This window comes from Ptiloglossa arizonensis, chromosome 11 (genome assembly GCF_051014685.1).
Source record: "Ptiloglossa arizonensis isolate GNS036 chromosome 11, iyPtiAriz1_principal, whole genome shotgun sequence".
Classification (NCBI taxonomy): domain Eukaryota; kingdom Metazoa; phylum Arthropoda; class Insecta; order Hymenoptera; family Colletidae; genus Ptiloglossa; species Ptiloglossa arizonensis.
In genome coordinates this window covers 2,629,021-2,649,303 of record NC_135058.1, presented here as the reverse complement: position 1 = coordinate 2,649,303, position 20,283 = coordinate 2,629,021, and the positions used below count along the sequence as shown (strand labels likewise).

General features: G+C 40.5%; 1 protein-coding gene across 1 annotated transcript in view; it reads left to right on the top strand.

Moving 5' to 3' along the window:
* The window catches only part of Hwt (SH2 domain-containing adapter heavyweight), a 291,059-nt gene that overhangs the window by 270,390 nt on the left and 386 nt on the right, over positions 1–20,283 (top strand). The window contains exons 6-7 of the mRNA XM_076323000.1: positions 18,468–18,657; positions 19,207–19,326. Coding sequence (XP_076179115.1) covers positions 18,468–18,657; positions 19,207–19,326 — 310 coding nt within the window. The remainder of the gene's footprint in view (positions 1–18,467; positions 18,658–19,206; positions 19,327–20,283) is intronic.

Below are 20,283 nucleotides of genomic sequence, written 5' to 3'. Positions count from 1 at the left end.
AGCAATATTTTACACGCGTCACACGACCGCTTAATTTTGTGCAATTGATGAACATGGAAAAATGATTTTTGCGCGCAATGTAGAAATTAATTCGCCTTATTCAAAGAAGAAAAAAAAAGAAACAACGTGAGTTTTAAACGATTCCAAGTCCAACTTGTTTCAGTATCGTTCGTTTCTAACCAAAGTATAGGAATCGGAATCAAAAATGGAAAAATTGAGTATGGTTAGTCACGGATTGGTTATTCGGAAAAGCTGTGGAAAAATGGAAGGGTCGACTAAAGGAAGGGAAATGTAAATAGAGAAGTGATGGAGAAGAGGTGTACAATATATTTGAAAGAAACTCGAGCGAGTTTTCAGAGTGGTCGTGGTAAAAGTACATTAAACTTAATCAACGCGTACTCTTTTTGGTACAGTACAGGCGTCAGATCTGCGATACTTTACCGAATAGTAACCTAACCCTTGGTAAATGATTTATTTCGTTCGATTCGATTGTTCGTAAATTTTCCAATATTTCCGGCGCTCCAACACGACCGTGTTCAATCTAATTACAAACTTCCTTTGGATGTTCACCCGGGTTAAATACAATGGATAACACGAGGCTAATTTTAATTAATGGAGCCTCTGATGTCGAGGTATCCCGTTAAGCTTGTGCACAGAGTATGTGTATGAACGACGTTTGTACAGTCGCGTTTACAAGCTGACGGTGTCGTAATTACACAGCAGGTCCGTCTGCATTTTGGCACCACCAGAGAGCCGCCAAACGTCGCATTCTCGCGCTTTGATATCACTCGCCCGGTATGCGACAAAGCGAAACGCGAGCATTTGAAAATTTTCTTCACCTAATTCGCCTTTGAACGCTTCGTGTAACGTGCTTTCGAGCACGAGCCTCGCAATATTAAATTATTAGTCGTTAGAGCCATAAGAGAACTATCGGAGAACAATTTTGCGGAGGATGGTTAGGTTTGGAAGGCGGTCCATCGATACAAAACGAAACGATATTTGCTCGAACGTAGGAGCACTCGGTTTCGAAGATTTGCGAGATTTTGGTAAACAAATTTCGCTATATTTACGGAGCGTGGAAAATGTTTATAATTCATCTAAATCTCGATCCATCTAGAATTCGATAAATCTTGTCCGTACGGTTTAAGACGTTAAAAATATGCACATTTATCGAGTTATTTGAGCATCGTTGCGATATAACGTGGCACGATGCACGTGTATCCTTCATTTATCTCGCCGTGTCTCGTTATGCAGAAGAGACGAAAGGTCAAGTCCACCTCTTGAACGTCAAAACGAGGTCTGAATTAAAGCCAAAACTTCGTAGTCTGCGTAACTTAATATCTGCTTCCGTATCTGGAATCTGGTCTTACGGCTTCATGAATCCACCGTTTCGCATAGCTGAATAGATGGAGTATTTGAATTATGCGGCTGCTGAAATAATTAGAATACCGAGTCGTCTGAGGGGATGTTTTCTTCCTCGTACAGAGTTTCCTTTGCCAATATATTTTCGTAATATCGTGGTGTTTTACTATCAAATGTAACATCGATCCGTATTATTTTCATCTTGTAGAATTATCGTTTGCTCGTGAAAGCTTCTTCCTTGATAACCCGGGGAAACGTGTCGTTCAGATTTTGATATTATTAGAAACAATTCTTAAAAGGAAATGATACGGTTAACGGCTTATTTATTCCATATTGAATCGATACGTAGCGTAATTTTTGTAAAGTATAAGAAATCGAAGTCTACGAAGTAACTATAAATTATTGTTATAAATACAACTAGAGAACGTAGCTCTTCACAAGTGTTAACACTTGGTACGACCGATCGGACATTGAGTCTCCTTTTCGTCAAATGTACGTTACTATCTAAAGAGAAATAAAGTTCCCTAAATTATTTCTTCGGAAATGATTACGCATATTTTGATAAGATCGTGTATTCGGAGTATCCGAGGTTAATTACTAGAATTTTATAAAATATTTTTAAAACTGAATTACATACACTTGAATTTTTTTCTCTTAAATCTATATACTATACACTCCACGATATTGCACTTTTCGATCCGTTCGACTAAAAATAATCGCGATCGATGTTACTCGTTACGGTACGATTAAATGTTTCCGTAACGACAGATCGAGACCATTCGAAAATTAATATTACTAATCGCGAAAACGTAACGCGTCGAGTTTAACGACGGTGACCATTTTTAAAGATCTGAAATTCCAAGCGTTTAACATTCCGCGTTGCGAGTGAAAAACGTTCTCCGTTCGCAGCGTCGTCGAAAAAAATGTTCTTTCCTCCCTCGGAGGACGTTAATCGAACCAATAAATACGTCTCGGGGAAGAGGGTTCCGCGTCTCCTCAGGAATTCACGTTATGGTATCGGTATAGCGGTCTCCAACTATTACAGTCGTACGTAACTGTTACGGCATTGTAAATCTCGGGCACGAACGGGTGTAATCCGTGATTTTAACATCGATGCCCTGGGAAATTGATATTCGCAATCTCAGCGAGACCGATCTATCTCGCGCCCAGGCCATTTAACGGCCAGCCACGGTGATGGTGGTCGTTAACAGACCGAAGAGAGAAAGGAAAAAAGCACCGAACCCCACTATCTCCCTTCTCCCGCTCGGCTAGGTACACGAGAAAAAATTCAGGAGCCAGATAAAAGAGGAGGAAGACTTTTGCTACTCGTATTTGAATTACTCTCGTTTTTCCTCTCTTTTTTCTTGTCTCGATGACGTTTACCTCTAAGAATCCCGAGGTAATGGAATCGTCGATTCTTCTTTCCTCGGTTTCACGAGAATCCGATACACCTTCCTTTTTTCGAACGATAAGACGTTCTTCGAGCTCTAGCGATTATAATCGTGACTTGGACGGGTGAAAAGATAGATAATACACGTTTATAAATTTCTAAAGCCACACAAGGTGAACGGTACTCCTCGAGTAATCGATTCGTACTAAGCTCTGTCTTTGAAGCGATACTCGATTCAGTATCGATGGATCGGTAGGTTAGAAAAAGTCACTCTGATATCTTCTGCGAAAAATATACATTTTATTGAAACGGTACGATATTGGAAACGAAGCGTAAAAAGATATAATTATCAACGATACAAATTTACAATGTTACCATTTTTTCCGTGTGTTCCCTGAATAAATTCGTTTGTCTGAAAAATATATTTTCCAGCGGAAAATTCTTTAAACGGACGAGATAGTTTTTCATAGTAGCGCAATGGAAAGAATATTCGGTAGAAATCAAGTTTTAACGTTGGAAATTCTAGGTGTTTGAACTTCGAACTTCGAACCGTACTTCGAGAGTGCACTCCATCGTGTTTTCCTTTTACCGAAATCAAATTCCTCCTATTTGAAATGTAAATATATTTTGCGGAGGAAGATGGAAGAGTAGGGCGATACTTTTTATCGATGGTCGGTTCGCGGTTCGTGAAACTGAAACGGAAAGGTTAGGGTATGCGTATTCGTTTTCAAAATGGTGGTACGTCGCGGTCGAAGAGAGTGGCGATCGATGCGTCGATCGAAACGTCTATGCTCGAACGCGTTACCGATAGATTTGTTACTTTCTTTTTAAATATTCGCCGATTCTCGCTCAATCGCGCGATACGCGTTAACGTATCGATCGTGTATCGCGTATACGTATTGTCAAGGTAAACTAAATAATTGCATTTACTCGTGCACCACCGGTGGTGATTCTTTATGTTCGCGTTTGGCATGCGCTATTCACGAAGCAAATACAGATCTAATCTAAAGGACTTACAAAAGAATCGACTCCGGTATCCATAGGAACTCGAATTGAAAGCAACTTTTTGGTATTTTCTATAGAGTACCGTTCTTTTCCATCTATTTTCAAGCCGATGCAACGGAAACCGCGGCTTCGCTGTCAGCGTTACGGACACAGAACACGTTCAGTTTACCTTCCGTTTTTATTTCCTCGAACGTTTCCCATGTGCGGTGGTTAATCGGTTGGTACGCGTCCAAAGCGCCCATTACCGGGGCAGCGTTCCCCGATCGTAATTACAAAAGTTGTTTAATTCGTTTTTCAAATGTTCGTAACATTGGAGCCTGGAATTCATTTCGATGAAACATCGTTGTCAACGTCGAAGAGAGTACTCGTTTTTCCCCCCATTTATTTATTTTTTTCTTCTCCTTTTTGGTTTCGTTTTACGGTCGGCTGGAAAAATACAAGGAAAATTGTTACTGCGACGGAGAATCCTCGTTTCTTTCTCTCCTATTTTCGTTGTCTCTTTGTTTTCATCGTAGCAGTTACCGACATTTTTTACCGTCAGATTTCTTTTCGTTAACCGTTCGAAGCATATCGAAGATTGTTCCGTTTCACAATTTTGGCAACAAATGGACGGAGCAGGGCGTATCGCGATATTTTCGCTATTATTAAATGCAAATTCAACGTACATCCTAATATACCTCTTTTAGACGATAAAACTCAAGGTAACCGTTATACCCGAATATCTATTACTGTTTTATGGTATTATCGAAGAAATGCAATTTACGTTTGATCGAACTTCGTTCGCGTTCTTCAACGTTTTCTGGCAATTCCCTTATCGGTACGGGTAACATGTTGGTATCCTTCCAAAGTGCCTCGTAGAATTTCACAAACAGTGACTCGTGTGACAAAATATCGGCCCGAGTGTCTGCGTAACGAGAAGATGCAGTTTAAACTTACCTTTATCGACCTTTTCTCGTCCGTCTGTTTCAAAGTGCCAATATTTATTGCAATTTATAATTTCACCGTATAATATCATTGATCGGAGTCTACTTAAATGTATCCTTGAAGTACCAAATATCGATACATGAAAATAGTTTTATTCTAAACATCATTCTTCGTTTACGCATTCGTGCACAATTATACGATATCGGTCGCAATCCTCTCGCCACTCTTTATCAACGATACGATCAATCAATACAAATAAAATATAATATAAATAATTATCAGAAATTGATTTTAAGCATTATCGTTCTTTCCGAAAACTAAACTGGCAACAAAATTTCGAAATACTCGAGGCATTTCACCTAAGAGTAACATTCCTTCTCGATGTATTTTTTCCTTGCACTTCGACGTCATCGTTAGCAATATTCGTTAAAATTACACGAAATTTCGTTGAATTTAGAATCCTTTCCAACGCGCAAGTATAATCCTATCGCGACTGTTACCGTTGAACAAAAATAACGCTTCCTCGCGATCAACGAATGCACCCGGAAAGCGAACGGATATATCCGCGAGTCGTTATTATTTTGAAGCTTCGGGCAAAAAAAATTGATCGGAAATTGGTAAGAACGATTTCGGCGGCGCTCCTAGCGGAAAAACAGGGAAAAGTCGTCGATTCGTACGAGCGATATTTCCGGAGGCAGCTTACGCTAGCAAGCAACTCCGCGAAGCGAATTAAATTTAACGAACGGAATTTCAACGGATCTCTAACTAGATTCCGTTTCAGGGGATCTCTAACTAGATTCCATCCCCGTGACATATTCCCGACAGAAAAATACAATTTTCTGTCTGGTTTGGTTCGGGGGTTCTGGTCATGGAAACCCAGTCACGTACGGTTTACTCGCTGTCGGCAATTGCGACATGTTCCGTGTATTTACTTGACTGTCGTTAAACCGCTTTGGTAACCGTCCAAAGAGACGGCAGCGAGTTCCGTCGACTTCTAATTTCTCGGGCGTTCGGCTCGACGGTGGATTTTAACGAATGATAACGTTTCCCACTAATTGTCACGGTCGACGAAATCCCTAAGTGGCGCGGCGGATCCTTACGCCGAACACGCCTAACGCTCGTTTCGCGCGAACCCGTCCTCCTCGTCGTCCCGTAACCCAGTTTCCCTTTTTCCCCTGACGATGTTCCCGCGGCTTTCGCGCTGTGTCGCGCTACTTCCTCTCTTTTTTTATTTTCTCTCTCTCTCTCTCTCTCTCTCTCTTTTTCATCATAAAGCGTTAATACCTCGATTAATTCGCGACGTTTCAATCGCGGTTCCGCGCGAAATGCGAAACGCGCGGAACGCTCTTTTCCATGCCCGCGGGTGCAATTAGTTAGAACTCGCGACTGTGTCGAAAGATCGGGTCTTTGAGACGACTCGAAAGAAATAGAAAAACGTGTTCCACTCGTCGTCGCGCGCCGTGAAAAAAGTCGACGAAGCGGGATCGATGCACTCGCTGGTGCGCGGTGCACGTGCTCGAAAAACACGGTTTATCGGCTCGAACGATACCGACCGCCAACGTCTATATAACGTATGTATATCCCCGTTCCGTGAAGAGCGTTTTGATAACTTTGCGAATAAATGGCCGGAGACGAGAGACGCGAGACAGACGAGGGACAACGAGGGCTATTTGGCGGACCTTTGCCTTAAACGTCGGGACATTGGACGTTAGGACGGGCAATTTGTCGGAACGGGTCGGTGGTTTGGTACGAAACCTGTAAGAAACGGGGATTTCGTGACGGTGGTCGCGTTCGATGGCGGCGAATCGAATAAATCGGTATTTGCCGAACGAACGAAAGAAACGAATCGCCGTGCGTCTCGAAATTACTTCGCTTCGCAGTGAGTAAATGCGTTCTCTAATTTATCGGTTTATTTCGAGCTGACGAGACAGTAGGAAGAACAGCAGTTGTCGTAACGCGGTATGTACACCACGTTTTCAATGGAACAGGTAAACACTTGATCGAACACTTTCCTAACGAACAGAAACGAACACGCGGAATCTATTGCTCGGCCAGGTCGATTTAAATCCATCGGATAATCCCCATTTATCCGTAGGATTATCCAAAATCGATTGTCTACCGAGCATCTCTCGAGTCCTTCGATAACGAACACCTGGGATCCTACCCGTGGACTGCATAGCAAGAAGTCTGACCATTGTATTCTAATCCCCTTCTGCGTATCCTTGTGCTCCGAGCTTCCAACTATAAATTCTCAGTCACCCGACGCTCCGACGTCGACTGTAAAGAAAACAATTCGAACACAAAAATGGCTACAAACGTTCGAGACGAAGCTGGATGGAATATTTGTTATTCGATGGTGAATTCGACCCCAAAGGGAAGGAATCGATGTTCGCTTGTAAAAGATATATTTAAAATTCTCGTATTCGAAAAGAAATGGAAACGAACAGTGGATTTCGAGATACGTCGGCTGTAACTTGGAGTACCGTTATAAAGGATAAAGGTGCCATTTAGCAAATAACGAGTGTTTACCGTGGATATCGATACGTATCCACCCATAGGAAGAAGTCCGTGATCCTCGAGCAAATTGCGCTACAGTTCCATCGTTGAGAAGGACGTATGTGCCTATCGTAGTTCATATTTCATGAGGATCGAGCCGTATCGAGCATTCCAAGCAGGTTCGAAGTGTTTGTTACCGTGCCGATAAGGGCTGCCGGTTGCCGACTGGGGGAGCGAAGAAGGGGGGTGGGGTTGTGTAACTGCAACATCTGTTGGCGAAGATCTTAAGGTCTATCCCCGCGTTGGTAACCCGCATCTGTTGTTCGGACATTTCGACACATCGCGAGGCTTTTCCGTGAGGGAGAAAGTAGCGAGCGCGTTGAAAAGATTTGGAATTGTAAAGAGACGCGCGGATGATGGGCGAAGTTCCGATCTCACCGTGACTCGCAACATCGAAGGGATTTGTTCGTTATTTATTAGCTCTCGCGTTCAGACAGCGACATCGGGATTCTATAGATTCCGTGGAAAGATCGAAGAATAGATTTCCCATCGATTTGCGAGAATCGATTGTAAAATGTTCGTGAAAATTGATTACAAAATTCGCGCGAAATAAATCTTCCGGGTAATGGTATTCTTTCGAGTCATGGCTGAAAGGTGAATACAGCAGTAATAACGGTATTCTTTATCGTTTCCTTTCGATTCATCGTGTACGTTACTTACGCCGTTTTTTTGCATCTCATTTATTCCTCTCTTTACATTTTCGATTTACCTTCTCTCGATATCTTATCCTCAATTTTTATTCTTTCGTAGATTCTTGCTCAACTTTCATTTTTCTGTCTGCTGAAAAGTAATCGAAGACGCGTATTTCGCTTGAAAATATACATTTACGTAAACTATTGTTGTTTCAATTTCTGTAAAATTCTCTCGTTGAAAAATCTACCGTCTTTAAAATTGATAATCTTGCTTCGATCTATCGTTAAAAAAATATACATATTGTTACGATGAAGGATTCCAGTCCCGATCTTCTTCGTTCGTCTGTATAAAAACGATTCGACGACCCAATGGTAGTTTGTTCGTTTAGAAAATAAAGAACTCGTACGAGGTTCGGTCAACAAGGTACATTTCGCGTTGCGAGCAATGGACTACAAACACTTCGCTGTTCCTTTACGCGCAATTCGAGCCGCTGGGAGCTGCTTAACGACCAAAGCAAATAATAGCATACTATATTCTGTTAGCAGAGAACTTACCATTCCACGCAAGGTATATGGCGTTTGTTGTACGAACACTCGAGCGTTATCCTGAGATTACGTAAAGTAGGATACCGGTTTAGAGAAAGCTCACTTCGAATCCTTGCATTAATCTCCCATCGAAATAAAAGGACGAAAAGTTACGCGTTTAAAGTCACCGTTTGAGAGACTTCAACGGAACATAAACGTTGGACGCGAAACGATCGAAGGGGCAAATTTCTTTTATTTAACGTCGCGAGAACTTTCTTACGTTTCCGAGGTGAGCATTTTCGCTACGTCCCGAAGTGCAATTTCCGATCACAAGTCTCGCGCAAAGCTCTCCGACATTTGCTCGAAACTCCGATTTCGTCCATCGAGGGGAGATTTTGCCAGAACACGAACGACTCGTGAAATATTTTCGCGTGGAACTCCTCCATGAAAGTTTTCGTTCTTCTCTCTCCTACGGCGAGCGAATATATTTTTCTCGACTTTCCTCACCAAAGTGAAAATAATAGAAATCTTCATCCTTTTAACATCGATACTACGTTCGTTCCTCTTATTCGATAGTGTTCCGTACGATCGAGGTTTACGGAAAGTTCTCAATTTTTGATCAAAAATAGATTTGTATATTTTTGGAGAATAAACGTTCGTTCGGTGAATTACTTAATTTTCTTCGCCAGATATCATTCTTTCCCGAAGATCAGCGAACTTCTCGGTTCGAGATTTGTAAAAATTGCTCTGGCTTCGAATCAAAATACACTTGTGGAGCGATATTGACTTCGTCGAAAGCTCGGAATATTTTGCCACTCGACGATTAAATTCTTCCGCGAGCTCCCGAGATATTATTCAACTATCTTTGTACGCGCATCGTTCGAACGACCGTTCTTGAACCATTTTCGACGCGTCTTAACCACAATGGTATCTCCGCCAAATACTTCGCCGATAAAAAAGTAGAATCTCTACGACCGCATTACAACACGAATGTGTATTTCATCCTTCGAATATTTCTCGCGCACGATTAGTTAAAAAAGTATAAGACCTACCGACAACGATAAAACAACGTTTCGTTGATCCTACACTGCGTGAAATTTATCGAGAAAACTATTCTCCAAACAGAAATTACCTTCTAAGAAAACGATTTAAGAAAAAAGTTTTTCTCGAACCGATTCAAAACCATAGAAAGTACGAAGAGACTTACAAGAAAATATTACACAAATAAATACAACCGGCATAAAAATAGTAATCGTTAACTTTGACACTGATCCACGCCGATATCGTCTCGTAAAAAATGTTCCATTCGACCCGATTAAAAAATTGTAAACCTGCCAACGTTTCCTTCATAAATACGCCCGACGTCGAAATAACATCGTTAATTTAAAAAATTGAAAATCTCCCACTCGATGCAACCTTCGTGCCAAGAGCAAATCGTTCTTCGTACCCCGAAGCTTCCACGCTCACCTCCAACGTTCTATATCATTTTTTTGATTTTTTTCCTCTCTATTTACCCGCGTTGCACCGTTTAAGCCTCGAGACCGATGAAACCGTTGAAACGTTACGATTCGATTCGAGAAAGGAGCTTCTTCCTTCCCTCTTGCTTCGCTCGACGATTTCACCGACGCGACGTCGAGCTCAGACACGCTTCCGCTTTAATGGCACACTGAGAGTCGATGGAATCATCGTCGATCCTTTTTCAGTGCGTGTGGGACGCATGGCGTCCCTATCGCGGTAAATTCTTCGTCGTCGTAAATCTCACCAGTCTCTCTGTCTCTCTCTCTATCTCCCCTACCCCCCTCTCTCTCTCTCGCTTTCTCTCCTTCGATTCCTCGTTGCTGCAATAAATACGAATCGTCGGCACGGGATGTTTGACTTCGCGCCCACGAGGGCCGACTGCGGTTTCGATTTTTCGCGTGGTGGTCGTACGTCCTGATTTTCACGGGGAATTAAAAGTTCCCACCCGTTTCCGCGAGTACACAACGAGAAACGGCAAGATTTCCGTCCGACTCCTCCGTGACGAGGAATTTCCCCAGAGACTTCCGCAGCGGGCTTTTCCCAAGTTTCTCCACGACCGTGACTCTTCTTCCCCTTCCCGTGATCGTCGGACAATGTTTCTACCCGTGTAAGAGTCTACCGAGACGATTGACATGGAAATATTCCCGGTCGCACCGCCTGGAACGACGATGGACTTTCTCGAAACTTGTACGCAGAAGGAACATTCGTATAGAGGTGACCGATGTTGGTCGATTGGACACGAATAAGGTCGAAGGATCGGAGCGGTTTCGAAATACCAAAGTGTCGATTACGGAGAGAATCGATGGATTATCTCCCCTTTGCGTTAATTTTATGGAAAAAACTCGAATAATATAGAATAAATTTCTCTGGAAATTTGAGAGATATTCCGGATCGTTCGTTTTATATTTCTTAAACGGGATTTAAGTTAGATGCGTACGATTCCATAACGAGAAAAATTCCGTTTGATTTTTTATTCTAGACAAATGTAAAAAAATGTCAGATTGCATGCCGTCGACAGAAAGGTTCGTGGAGAATAATATTTATTACTTCGTAAAAAATCGATAAATTGTAATAATATATATATGGAGATCGACGAAAAGTTTCATCGAGATTTTGCGTTATAAAATACTCGAGCGAATAGCAATTCGGAATATCGCAATGTATCTGTCCGAGTGCGTTTGTGGAATGTATTAATATTTTACTTGCGTGAAATTAATCTAGCGCGCTCGATGCACGAGAAGTATGAAATTGCACGCAATGTGCAACAACGACAATTTGTAGTATCCGAACGAAATACAATTTAGATACTCGCGAAGATGGCTGTCGACGATTTGATTAGATTCTATATATTCGCTTACGAGCTAAGATCTTGTTCTTTGTAATTGGCGGAGCAGTCGGAATCGGTTAGAGGAAAATTGGAAGTGGTCGGTACGGGATTGGATATGTAGTCGTGGAGCAGAGCAGATGCATCCAAGGAAAGGTCAGGGAAGGGAAATTCGAGCGAGAAGATCGAGACGAAGTTTCAAATTGGAATAACGCTTCCTAATTTATGTTCGTCGACCGACGTAAGGACTGTCGAATCTGTAGTATCCTGCGTAAGATGGATTGTACCGCGTATTTTAAATGGTTCCAAATACGTTCAATCGTCGAGGATTTGCAACGCAGAGCACATAGATGGAACATTCGCGAAGGAACAAGGGAAGCAATATCGAGTACAAATACATGTTCGATCGAACGATCAGAGTGTTGATTTTGGCCGAAAGAATGCAGATTAACGCGACAAATGTTGAATTATCTATAATTTAACGATCTCATATCTGCGTCAATGTAACGCATTATTTTATATAATTGGAATCCAACGATGTTACGTGTTTTTAATTCAACACTCACTAGGCGATGCACTCGTTACATTTAATAGTACCATTACAACGATTTAAATACGGATCGCTAAAGTAACTAAGCTACGATGCGAATCGTTTCTAATCCGTGTTATTACGCGTTGTTCGTGATGTCTAAATGTGATCTAATGCCTAGTTCGTGATGTCTATAATTCGATCTAACGCGTGGTTCGTGACGTCTAAACGCGATTCGATCCGTAATTGCGTTCTAAGTATTCTTTAGCGTTTACCATTGCGATACTGTGATGGAAATGATCGTCGACGATCGAGTTTAGTTTTTCCCGGGGGTGTGCCGTGCGTTTCGTGAAATTCTTAGAAAAGAGGGAAAATGTCCGCGCCGTGATTGCTATTGGCACGCACGTGATCTTTCATCGTCCGAGAAACTGTAGCGTCATTTTTCAGATAATGTTCGAACCGTTAGAAACGAATACTTCCAAGTCCTTCCTCTTTTAACTTAACGACTCGATGAACGATTATTCGATGATAAATTATCAGCCACTGTATCCTTGGCTGTAATTAACTTTCGCCGAACGTAATTCCATGGATCTGTTTCTTAACCATTTGAGGGTGTATTTATTTTTTATTTAAAAAGATATCTTTTATTTAAATTAGTATTTAAAAAATCGGAAGCTGAAATATTTACATTTTTGCATCGCTCCATGACTGGTCGTGACAACAGCCGTTCCGTTGGTCAGAACCGAATAACTGAAAATGATTTTTAATTCGTAAAGGTGTTCGTATAAAAGATACGAAAATTGTTCAAAAATAAGATACAAGAAAATAACGACGAATATATTGACTTTTTAAGACGTATATCGTTATTGCGAAAAAAAACTATAACGTGTTTATAATTCTACCGCCCGATGCGCGTATAGATGCTCGAATTTACGTATTATGCGATAATGTTTAAACGAAAAAAAATTCACATAGATTGTCCACGGTACGCTGCATAAAATTGGTATTAGGATCAAAGTTACAGCTTGAAACTCCGTCGCGAGGGCACCAAGGAATAGAAACCAAACACCTATATTGTCGTTTCTCGTCCAGAAAGCGGAAGAAACTTCCTCTCGATTTCATAAAGCCAAAAAACATCTAGGAAGGGTTTACGGAAGAAGTTCCCTGTGTCGGCTCGTACTCGCTCGAAAATTCGTCGTCTCCGCGGTAACAAGTTTCCAAAGTCGCTGGTTCCGTATCGCAACACGTACCCCGTATACAAATACCGCAACAACACAGACACTTGTTCGCACACTGGAGTCGGCTTCGCGCGCTTTCCCGAAGGTACGCGCCTCTTCTCGCATTTCCCAAGAGACGGCTACCCTGGATGGAGAAACTCCGCGAAGAAATTGATTGAGACGTATCTCCGTCTGAGACAGATATTAAAACAGTCTGCGAAGGAGACGAGAAAATAAGCGTACGAGTGTCGAGAGAGTAGAGCTCTCTGTGAGAGGAAAACGTGCACAAAGTACAGACACCACCGCTCGTGTGTCGTTGGATGATTCGTGGTGCGATATCGAATCAATTGAAAATGCATGAAAATATTTACAATACCTGGAGTTCCTCGTCGTGGAGAAAATATACCGGAGAAATCAGTCGGTCTGTCCACTTTTCAAAACAAAGGGGGATAAAGATTTTTTGTATCGTATCTTGATACAACTTTTGTCTCGTGTTACATCGTAAAGTTATTTTATCTTTCATTTATTTTCACGAATATGATCGTTCAAAAAAGTGTACTTCTTTCTCCTTTATCGATATACGAAAACGAAAAATTATTTTGGGAAAATTTTCCAACGATATATTATATCGGGTTGTACAAAAAGTCATTTCGTTTACCAAAATGGAGAATATATAATTCGATAAAATGTTTATACACTCTAAAAAAACTGTGTTTTATTTTCACCAAAAACGAAATGACTTTCCGAACAACCTAATGAGTATTTTATCGTATACAATTTTTGAGGGAAAAAGGATCCTTCGAGAGAAACTTTTTCGTTGTAATGTTGTAATTTCTGTTTTGCGTTATGTTACGAAATTATTTTACTTTTCGTTCATTTTGTTTCTTTATTCCTCGATGATAGGTAAGAGTAACAAATTATTTTCAAATAACTATCGAGTATTCTATGAGAATCGACTTTCAAGTGACGAAACGGGGAGAAGTATATACAAACATAGATGGATAGATTTCGTTCAACGTCTTTATTGCGCAAAGTTTGTAGGGTCGTGCGCATAGAAGACCAACATTCGTTTACCACGAGAAATAAAATACAAGATAAAGCGTGCAAAGTAGACGAGGTGCGGCTGAAGCTCGAGCAATCTCGAGCATTATCCCCACCGCCTGTCACTGTTTTTCGCTCGTGTCCCGATGTATACAAAGTCGAGCGAGTCGCTCATAAACGTCACAATTCCCTTTTCACGCTACGCGAGACGGTACTCTGTTTTTCTACTCTGCGAAGTAGCCATCAAGATGGTTAACGTCATTCGGATCTTGTAAGTTTATCCGATTCAATTACGGAAAATTACGAAAAGAACGTGTACAAAACATAACGCACAGGTATACTAAAATCACGTGGAAAAAAAATCAATTCGATCGTTATTTGTAAGTGCGGTAATCCTATTCAAAGGGTCAGTACGAAAAAATATCGAGGAGTATTGCAGAGGTTTAAAAAGTAGTCAAACCCTCGTGAGTCAATTTGAGTTGCGCGAATAACAGGATTGGTCGAACTTTTCGGATCAACTTTTTTCATTGCAATCGGTACGCCTCTCTAGAACGCATACTTGTGTCTAGATTTCTGTTTGCTGTAAACTGCATATGAGAAAAGACCTAGTTTGTTTGTCGAGATATCGAACTTCGACCACATTTTCACCGATATTACATTCTAGTCGTTACTAGATGCTGCGATGCTATTACACCAGTAAAGTGATCTTGGCTACGAGCTCTCTAACATTTTGCTAATAATAGGTCGTTGAATAAGTTTTACCAAACGATTAAACTTATCGAACCACCTAGTATACCTTCGTGTTTTCAGTTTTTCGATATTCGTGGGACGGTTGCTCGTGCAATTTTTGTAATTCCCTCGAGGTACCTAATGTTTTTAAAGGAAAGCTTTTTGATCGGCGAAGTGAGAACAAGTGATTTACTATAGTCTGGCGTAACAACGTCAATGTCGAAAGAGAGGAAGAAAGTTCGGCCGACCACGAAAGAGGGTGAACGAGAAATTCGGACAGATAAATCGAGCCGGTCGGATAGCCGGATTAAATTTAATAATACAGATACCGGCCAATCTCAGAGAGTAGTGGGTGGTTACCCGTGCGCCGTTAATGTTTAACTATGCTTGAAACGCATGCCGTGTCAGATGAACCAGAAGAGAATGTGAATACGGTCTTGCGAGAGTTTCTTTCGGTGTTGCGTGTACGCGAGCGATTTGTAACGCCGATGTAGCTCCACCAAGGGAGTACGCTGGCGATCGTTCGCGAACGAACATTGCGATGAATTATTCAAGCGAAGCGAGGTCCGTTGTTTTTGAATGTTGCGCCCGTCAAATGTCTGCACCTGAGGCAGACAAATCGGTGATTATCTCGTCGGAATTATCCCGCATAAGTTTATTACACCTCTAAATTCGGTCGTTGGGCTCGCTGTTTGGAATAATGTAATTTGGAAACGAAATAATTTTATTATAAAACAATTATTAGGGTAAATTATGAAATCCTAAATCGTCGGGAAGTATATCATTCGTAGAAAATAATAAGCGAATAATTTTAGTATCGTTGCTCTAAGAGCACACTTTTCGTATTTTTCTTACAATACTAAGAAAATTCTTCTTTCGTGTATCCATAAAATAAATTTCTTACTTGGAATAAGTAAACAAAGTAGGTAATGTAATTTTCCAACAAAGTCGTTTTTCAACAGCTTTGAACAGCTGTATGTAATAATCGTATTTAAAAATATTCTCTCCGCGAGGATTTTCTCTCTCTGTAATTTTGCAATTTAAAATAGAGGATGATATTCGCGATATAAAACCACCTGAATAAAATTTATTACGATACAACCCACAGCGCCTTAATTCCGTGTTATCGTAAGTTTTTTTTTTAATTTAGTAGTTACTTCTCGGTATTTTGTCAATTTAAAAGTATAGAATTTGAAATGGGATACGATATTTGCGATATCAGACCTTTTTCTCTTGACGCGATTAAATTTGTCTCGTCCCGATTTTACGCTATTACGAGTAGAGTGTTTTCGTAAAATGGTTTCGGTAGTTTCTCAAAGGGGAGCAACGTTGAACATCGCGGAAGAAAATACGACAAAATTATATAAAATCGAGGAAACCTTCCACGAAACATTTATTGCATCGGGCTTGAAGAAACTAAACGATCTTAAGCCCCGAAGTACACGCTCATCCATAATGTATAAAGTACATCCTTTCGAGCGGCCGCCCAGAACGTGTTAGCCCTAAAGAAAGCTAACGCGGTGTTACACCTGTCAGAGCAATTTCGTCGTACCTGGATCATGCGACCTTCCAAAAGTCGGCCGCTAAGAGATTGCGCTCAACAAATGAAATTACCTCGCGGCCACAGAGGCACTTCCTACAATGGCGGACCCTCCCGTCGATTATCATCTCTGAAGTTCCAAGAGGGCGTAATAATATTGAAGCGCCCGCTCGATGCCGACCCTGAAGAATTTACTTAGCGAAATTTCTAAATTCCCGATAAACGACGGGGAAAAAGGGCTCCCACTGTTCCGAAAATAAAATTCGTTATTAGTTCGTACGACATTATGAAACAAAATTTCCAATCGGTTTGCCTGGGCAGGACGAAAGATTTTTATTTTATTTTACATCTTTATTGCGCAGGTATAAAGACACAGATGTACGAAAGAATATGTAAAGTAGAAAAAAAAGTAGTCTGTCGTAAATATACACTGTCCATACATCAGCTAGTAGTCGGAAAACTCGCATTTACAATATTTTTAAAGTAAGATTCTTCGAAAGACTTTTTGATACAAAAATACTTGTATCGGAGTTGGGTAAGATTCTATTCGAATAAAGGACGACGAATAAAACCAATATATGGCGATTTATTCCATTAAAAAGTTAAATTTGTATTGATTCGTTGCGAAATATTTTATTCTATTATACAATTCAAATACTAATTTTTATTCAACGAGTAACGGATAAAAAGATATTTATCTTTTATTCGTTATTCGAAACCGTTGCCTGGGATAAAAATGATTTTCATTCTTGCGGTGTTACGAAAATAATTTCAAGATACCGTGAAAATTATAATTTGATTTTCTTCGCGAATTCTTATCCATTCCGGACGGTTAGTTTTAGAAAAGAAATTCTAGTTTCATTCTTATCGAATTTCATCTCTGACGGAGAGGAACGTCACCTTTAATAAGCGTAATACTTTGCGACTCGAGTCGAGATTTCTTTTTCATTCGTTCGTAACGAGCAAGATAGTCATAGCTCGTTGTCTCTTGTTACTAGAGCCACATTGTATACCAGAAGACAATGCTCGTAATTTCTGCACGAATCTTAAGTGGCAACAGGGTGAAAACTTCCTGGAGTCGATAGAACTTCTTCCTGGTGGAGTCGCGGAAACGTGGAGAGTAGATGGTGGAGGAAGGGGGTGGTAGGGAAAAAAATTCGAGGAAGGAATTTCGATTGCATTGTTTCTGCTAAGTGAAAGCACTCAGCCTATCCATTGACAAGTACGAGACGTTCCATTATCATACCTTGACAAAGCCACGTCGAAAGTCACGGTCGATTGTTTCTCGCTGAAGGAAATATTCTTCGTCGGGTATTATCGAGTCCTTGCTTTGAGAGCACGATTATTGGTGACACAATTACCCCGCATCGGATAGTTGATCGTCTTTGCGTCGAGGGTTGTATCTTGGTAAACAAAATTCCCTCCTAGATCGAATTTTAATAGCCACGAATATTACTTTACCCATATTTACGAAACATATATCGAGAATGGGAAAATATATATGGTTGTTCGAATCCATCGATCTTATTTTCAAATACATCTTTGAAGAACTAACGGGCGATTATCGAACAATATTTTCAACGGTACAATTTTGAGAAAAATATACTCGGGATTATTCTCATACGTTACCTGTAATTTGCGAAAGAAGTGAAAGGAAAATCGATCGTTACGTAACCAAAAGCATTGTATCGTAGGGAGGAAAGAGGATCAATTCCGAGTAGAGAGGATGCGAATCGCAAAGACATTTTCGATGCATCGTCGTGTTATCATTAATGACTCGTTTATCATCGGACTGAATTCCTTGAAAAAATTGACGCAACATCTTCACGAGTATGTTAATTCGTACGGAAAGTTTCAGTTCGATCCTTTGCGTAGTTTTCTCCTCAAAAAATCCCAAAGTGTTACCCCTTCGAGAGAAGAGCCTCTTTTACGAATTTTTTCCTCGTAATCGTTACACCAGAATTTCAAAAACCATCGCGGCGCATCGATGGAAATTCACTTCCCGTCGTCGTGAATCGTAGGCGGAACCGAGTTCCGATTTGTTCCAATTACAAGGGTGGGCTATAAAGTCTGGGCCGGGACGGTAGGTTCCTCCTGGCGTCTACGTGTATACGTATAATCGATGTTTACCCCAGGGAATTTCGCGGCGTCTAACTGTCGCATGACTCATTTCAGGCGGCGGTCTGGCGCGTCCGAAGATGACACTGAATCTGGACGCTGGTAACGGGACGAACAGCGCCGGGAACGTCGGTCAGTTAGCACCCAAAAAACCCGGAGGTCTGAGCCTTGGATTGCCATTGGAGATCAGCACCGCTCGTGGATCCGCCGATCTCGTTGACGTGGAGCTCCCTCTCGAGAGACAGGGGTACGTACTTCGACTTATCGCTTTGGGGAAACACGTTGTGTCTCTGACTGTCATCTCTACAGCAGTCTCTCGTCGCGATGAATATTCGATGAAATCCCTAATTTCGATAATTATTTCACCGCGAAAGCTCGAAACGTAACTTGCGACGATAAAATAACTTTCAACGAGCTTAATGGAGAATACTACTTTTTCGGGTTGAAAAAAATGATATTTCAGTATTTTTCGGCCAACACCGAATGTCTAACGTAAAGATTGATTATTATTGTAAAGTTCTCCAACGTAAAATGTTGATCCTCTTCGGTAACGTAAAAATGGAATTTTAAGAATAAAATGAGTATCGTAAGAATTTATATATAATAATCTTGAGAATTATGCGGAATTACGAAGAAAGATTTTAAAATTGGTGGTCGCAAATCTTGTATTATCGAAGGAGATTCGGATGAACGTTACATTATTAATATTAAAGTACTCTAATTGACTCGTTCGACGAGAAATTTGTTCTACTTTCGTCGCTGAAAGTGTATTAAAGTTTATTCGTTCGCTTTACAGGTGGTACCACGGATCTATCACGAGAATCGAGGCAGAAGCTGTCCTTAGACTTCTGAGGGAAGGAAGTTACTTGGTGAGGAACAGCGAATCGACCAAACAAGATTATTCTTTATCGCTGAAGTAAGTTATACGTTTATACGTAACCTTGATACTTTCAGTTTGGCATTCCGCCATTTCTGCTTTCCGTGAAACTTTCCAACAAACGGATTTCCAAGATGAATAGGAAAGCTGAATTTCGTATCGACTGCGTATTAAGATTTAAAGCGAAAAAAATTGGATCGACTCTTTTCTGCTACATTTTAGTACATACACCGGTGCAATAATAAGAACGTTGTTTTCTTTTCAAAGTGTAATGCGAAACAAATTAAATTGCAACAAGAGCCTCAACGAAAAATTCCCTTCAATGAAGCAAAATTTCTCCTTCGAATAATGAGAACAAAATTTGATCGTAGCAAAGCCAAAATCAACTTGGACCTTCTTCGAAATATATTTACTTAATAAACGTATACGAAAACCTGCATAAAATGTTACGAACTATTTTCAGGAACTCTTTTCGAAAAAATAGAAATTTATTTACCATTCCGTTTAAAAGTATTATTCCCTTGGCATGCCTTACAACGACACTCTATATATGTGGAGCAACCTATTTGAATGTATGCAGTAAATGCATTTCGAAAACGACAGGGAATCGATAAAAACTACCTTTACGAGATTAAAAGACTTCGAAGAAGACCTCTGAATGCATTTAATTAGAAAAGTGGCTGGAGGCGTCGAGGTCGTTTCAATTCAATTTTGTGCATTGACACATTTTAAATGTCTTCGATGGAAAAAAAATCTCCGGTGAAATTTTAAATATCGGAATAGAATTTTGTCGCTATTTCTAATAGTTCTTGAAAAAATAGTTTAGAACCCTTTATGCATACTATATGCCGGTATATTTTCTCGCTTCTTACAATTCTAACAACTTGCATAGCTATAAATTTACTTGAATTTGTATTAAAAAAATAATAATTCGTCGCAGGTATATTTCTAAGCAATTAGTTTTTTAACGTCCATTTTGTTTTTATTTTGGAATCG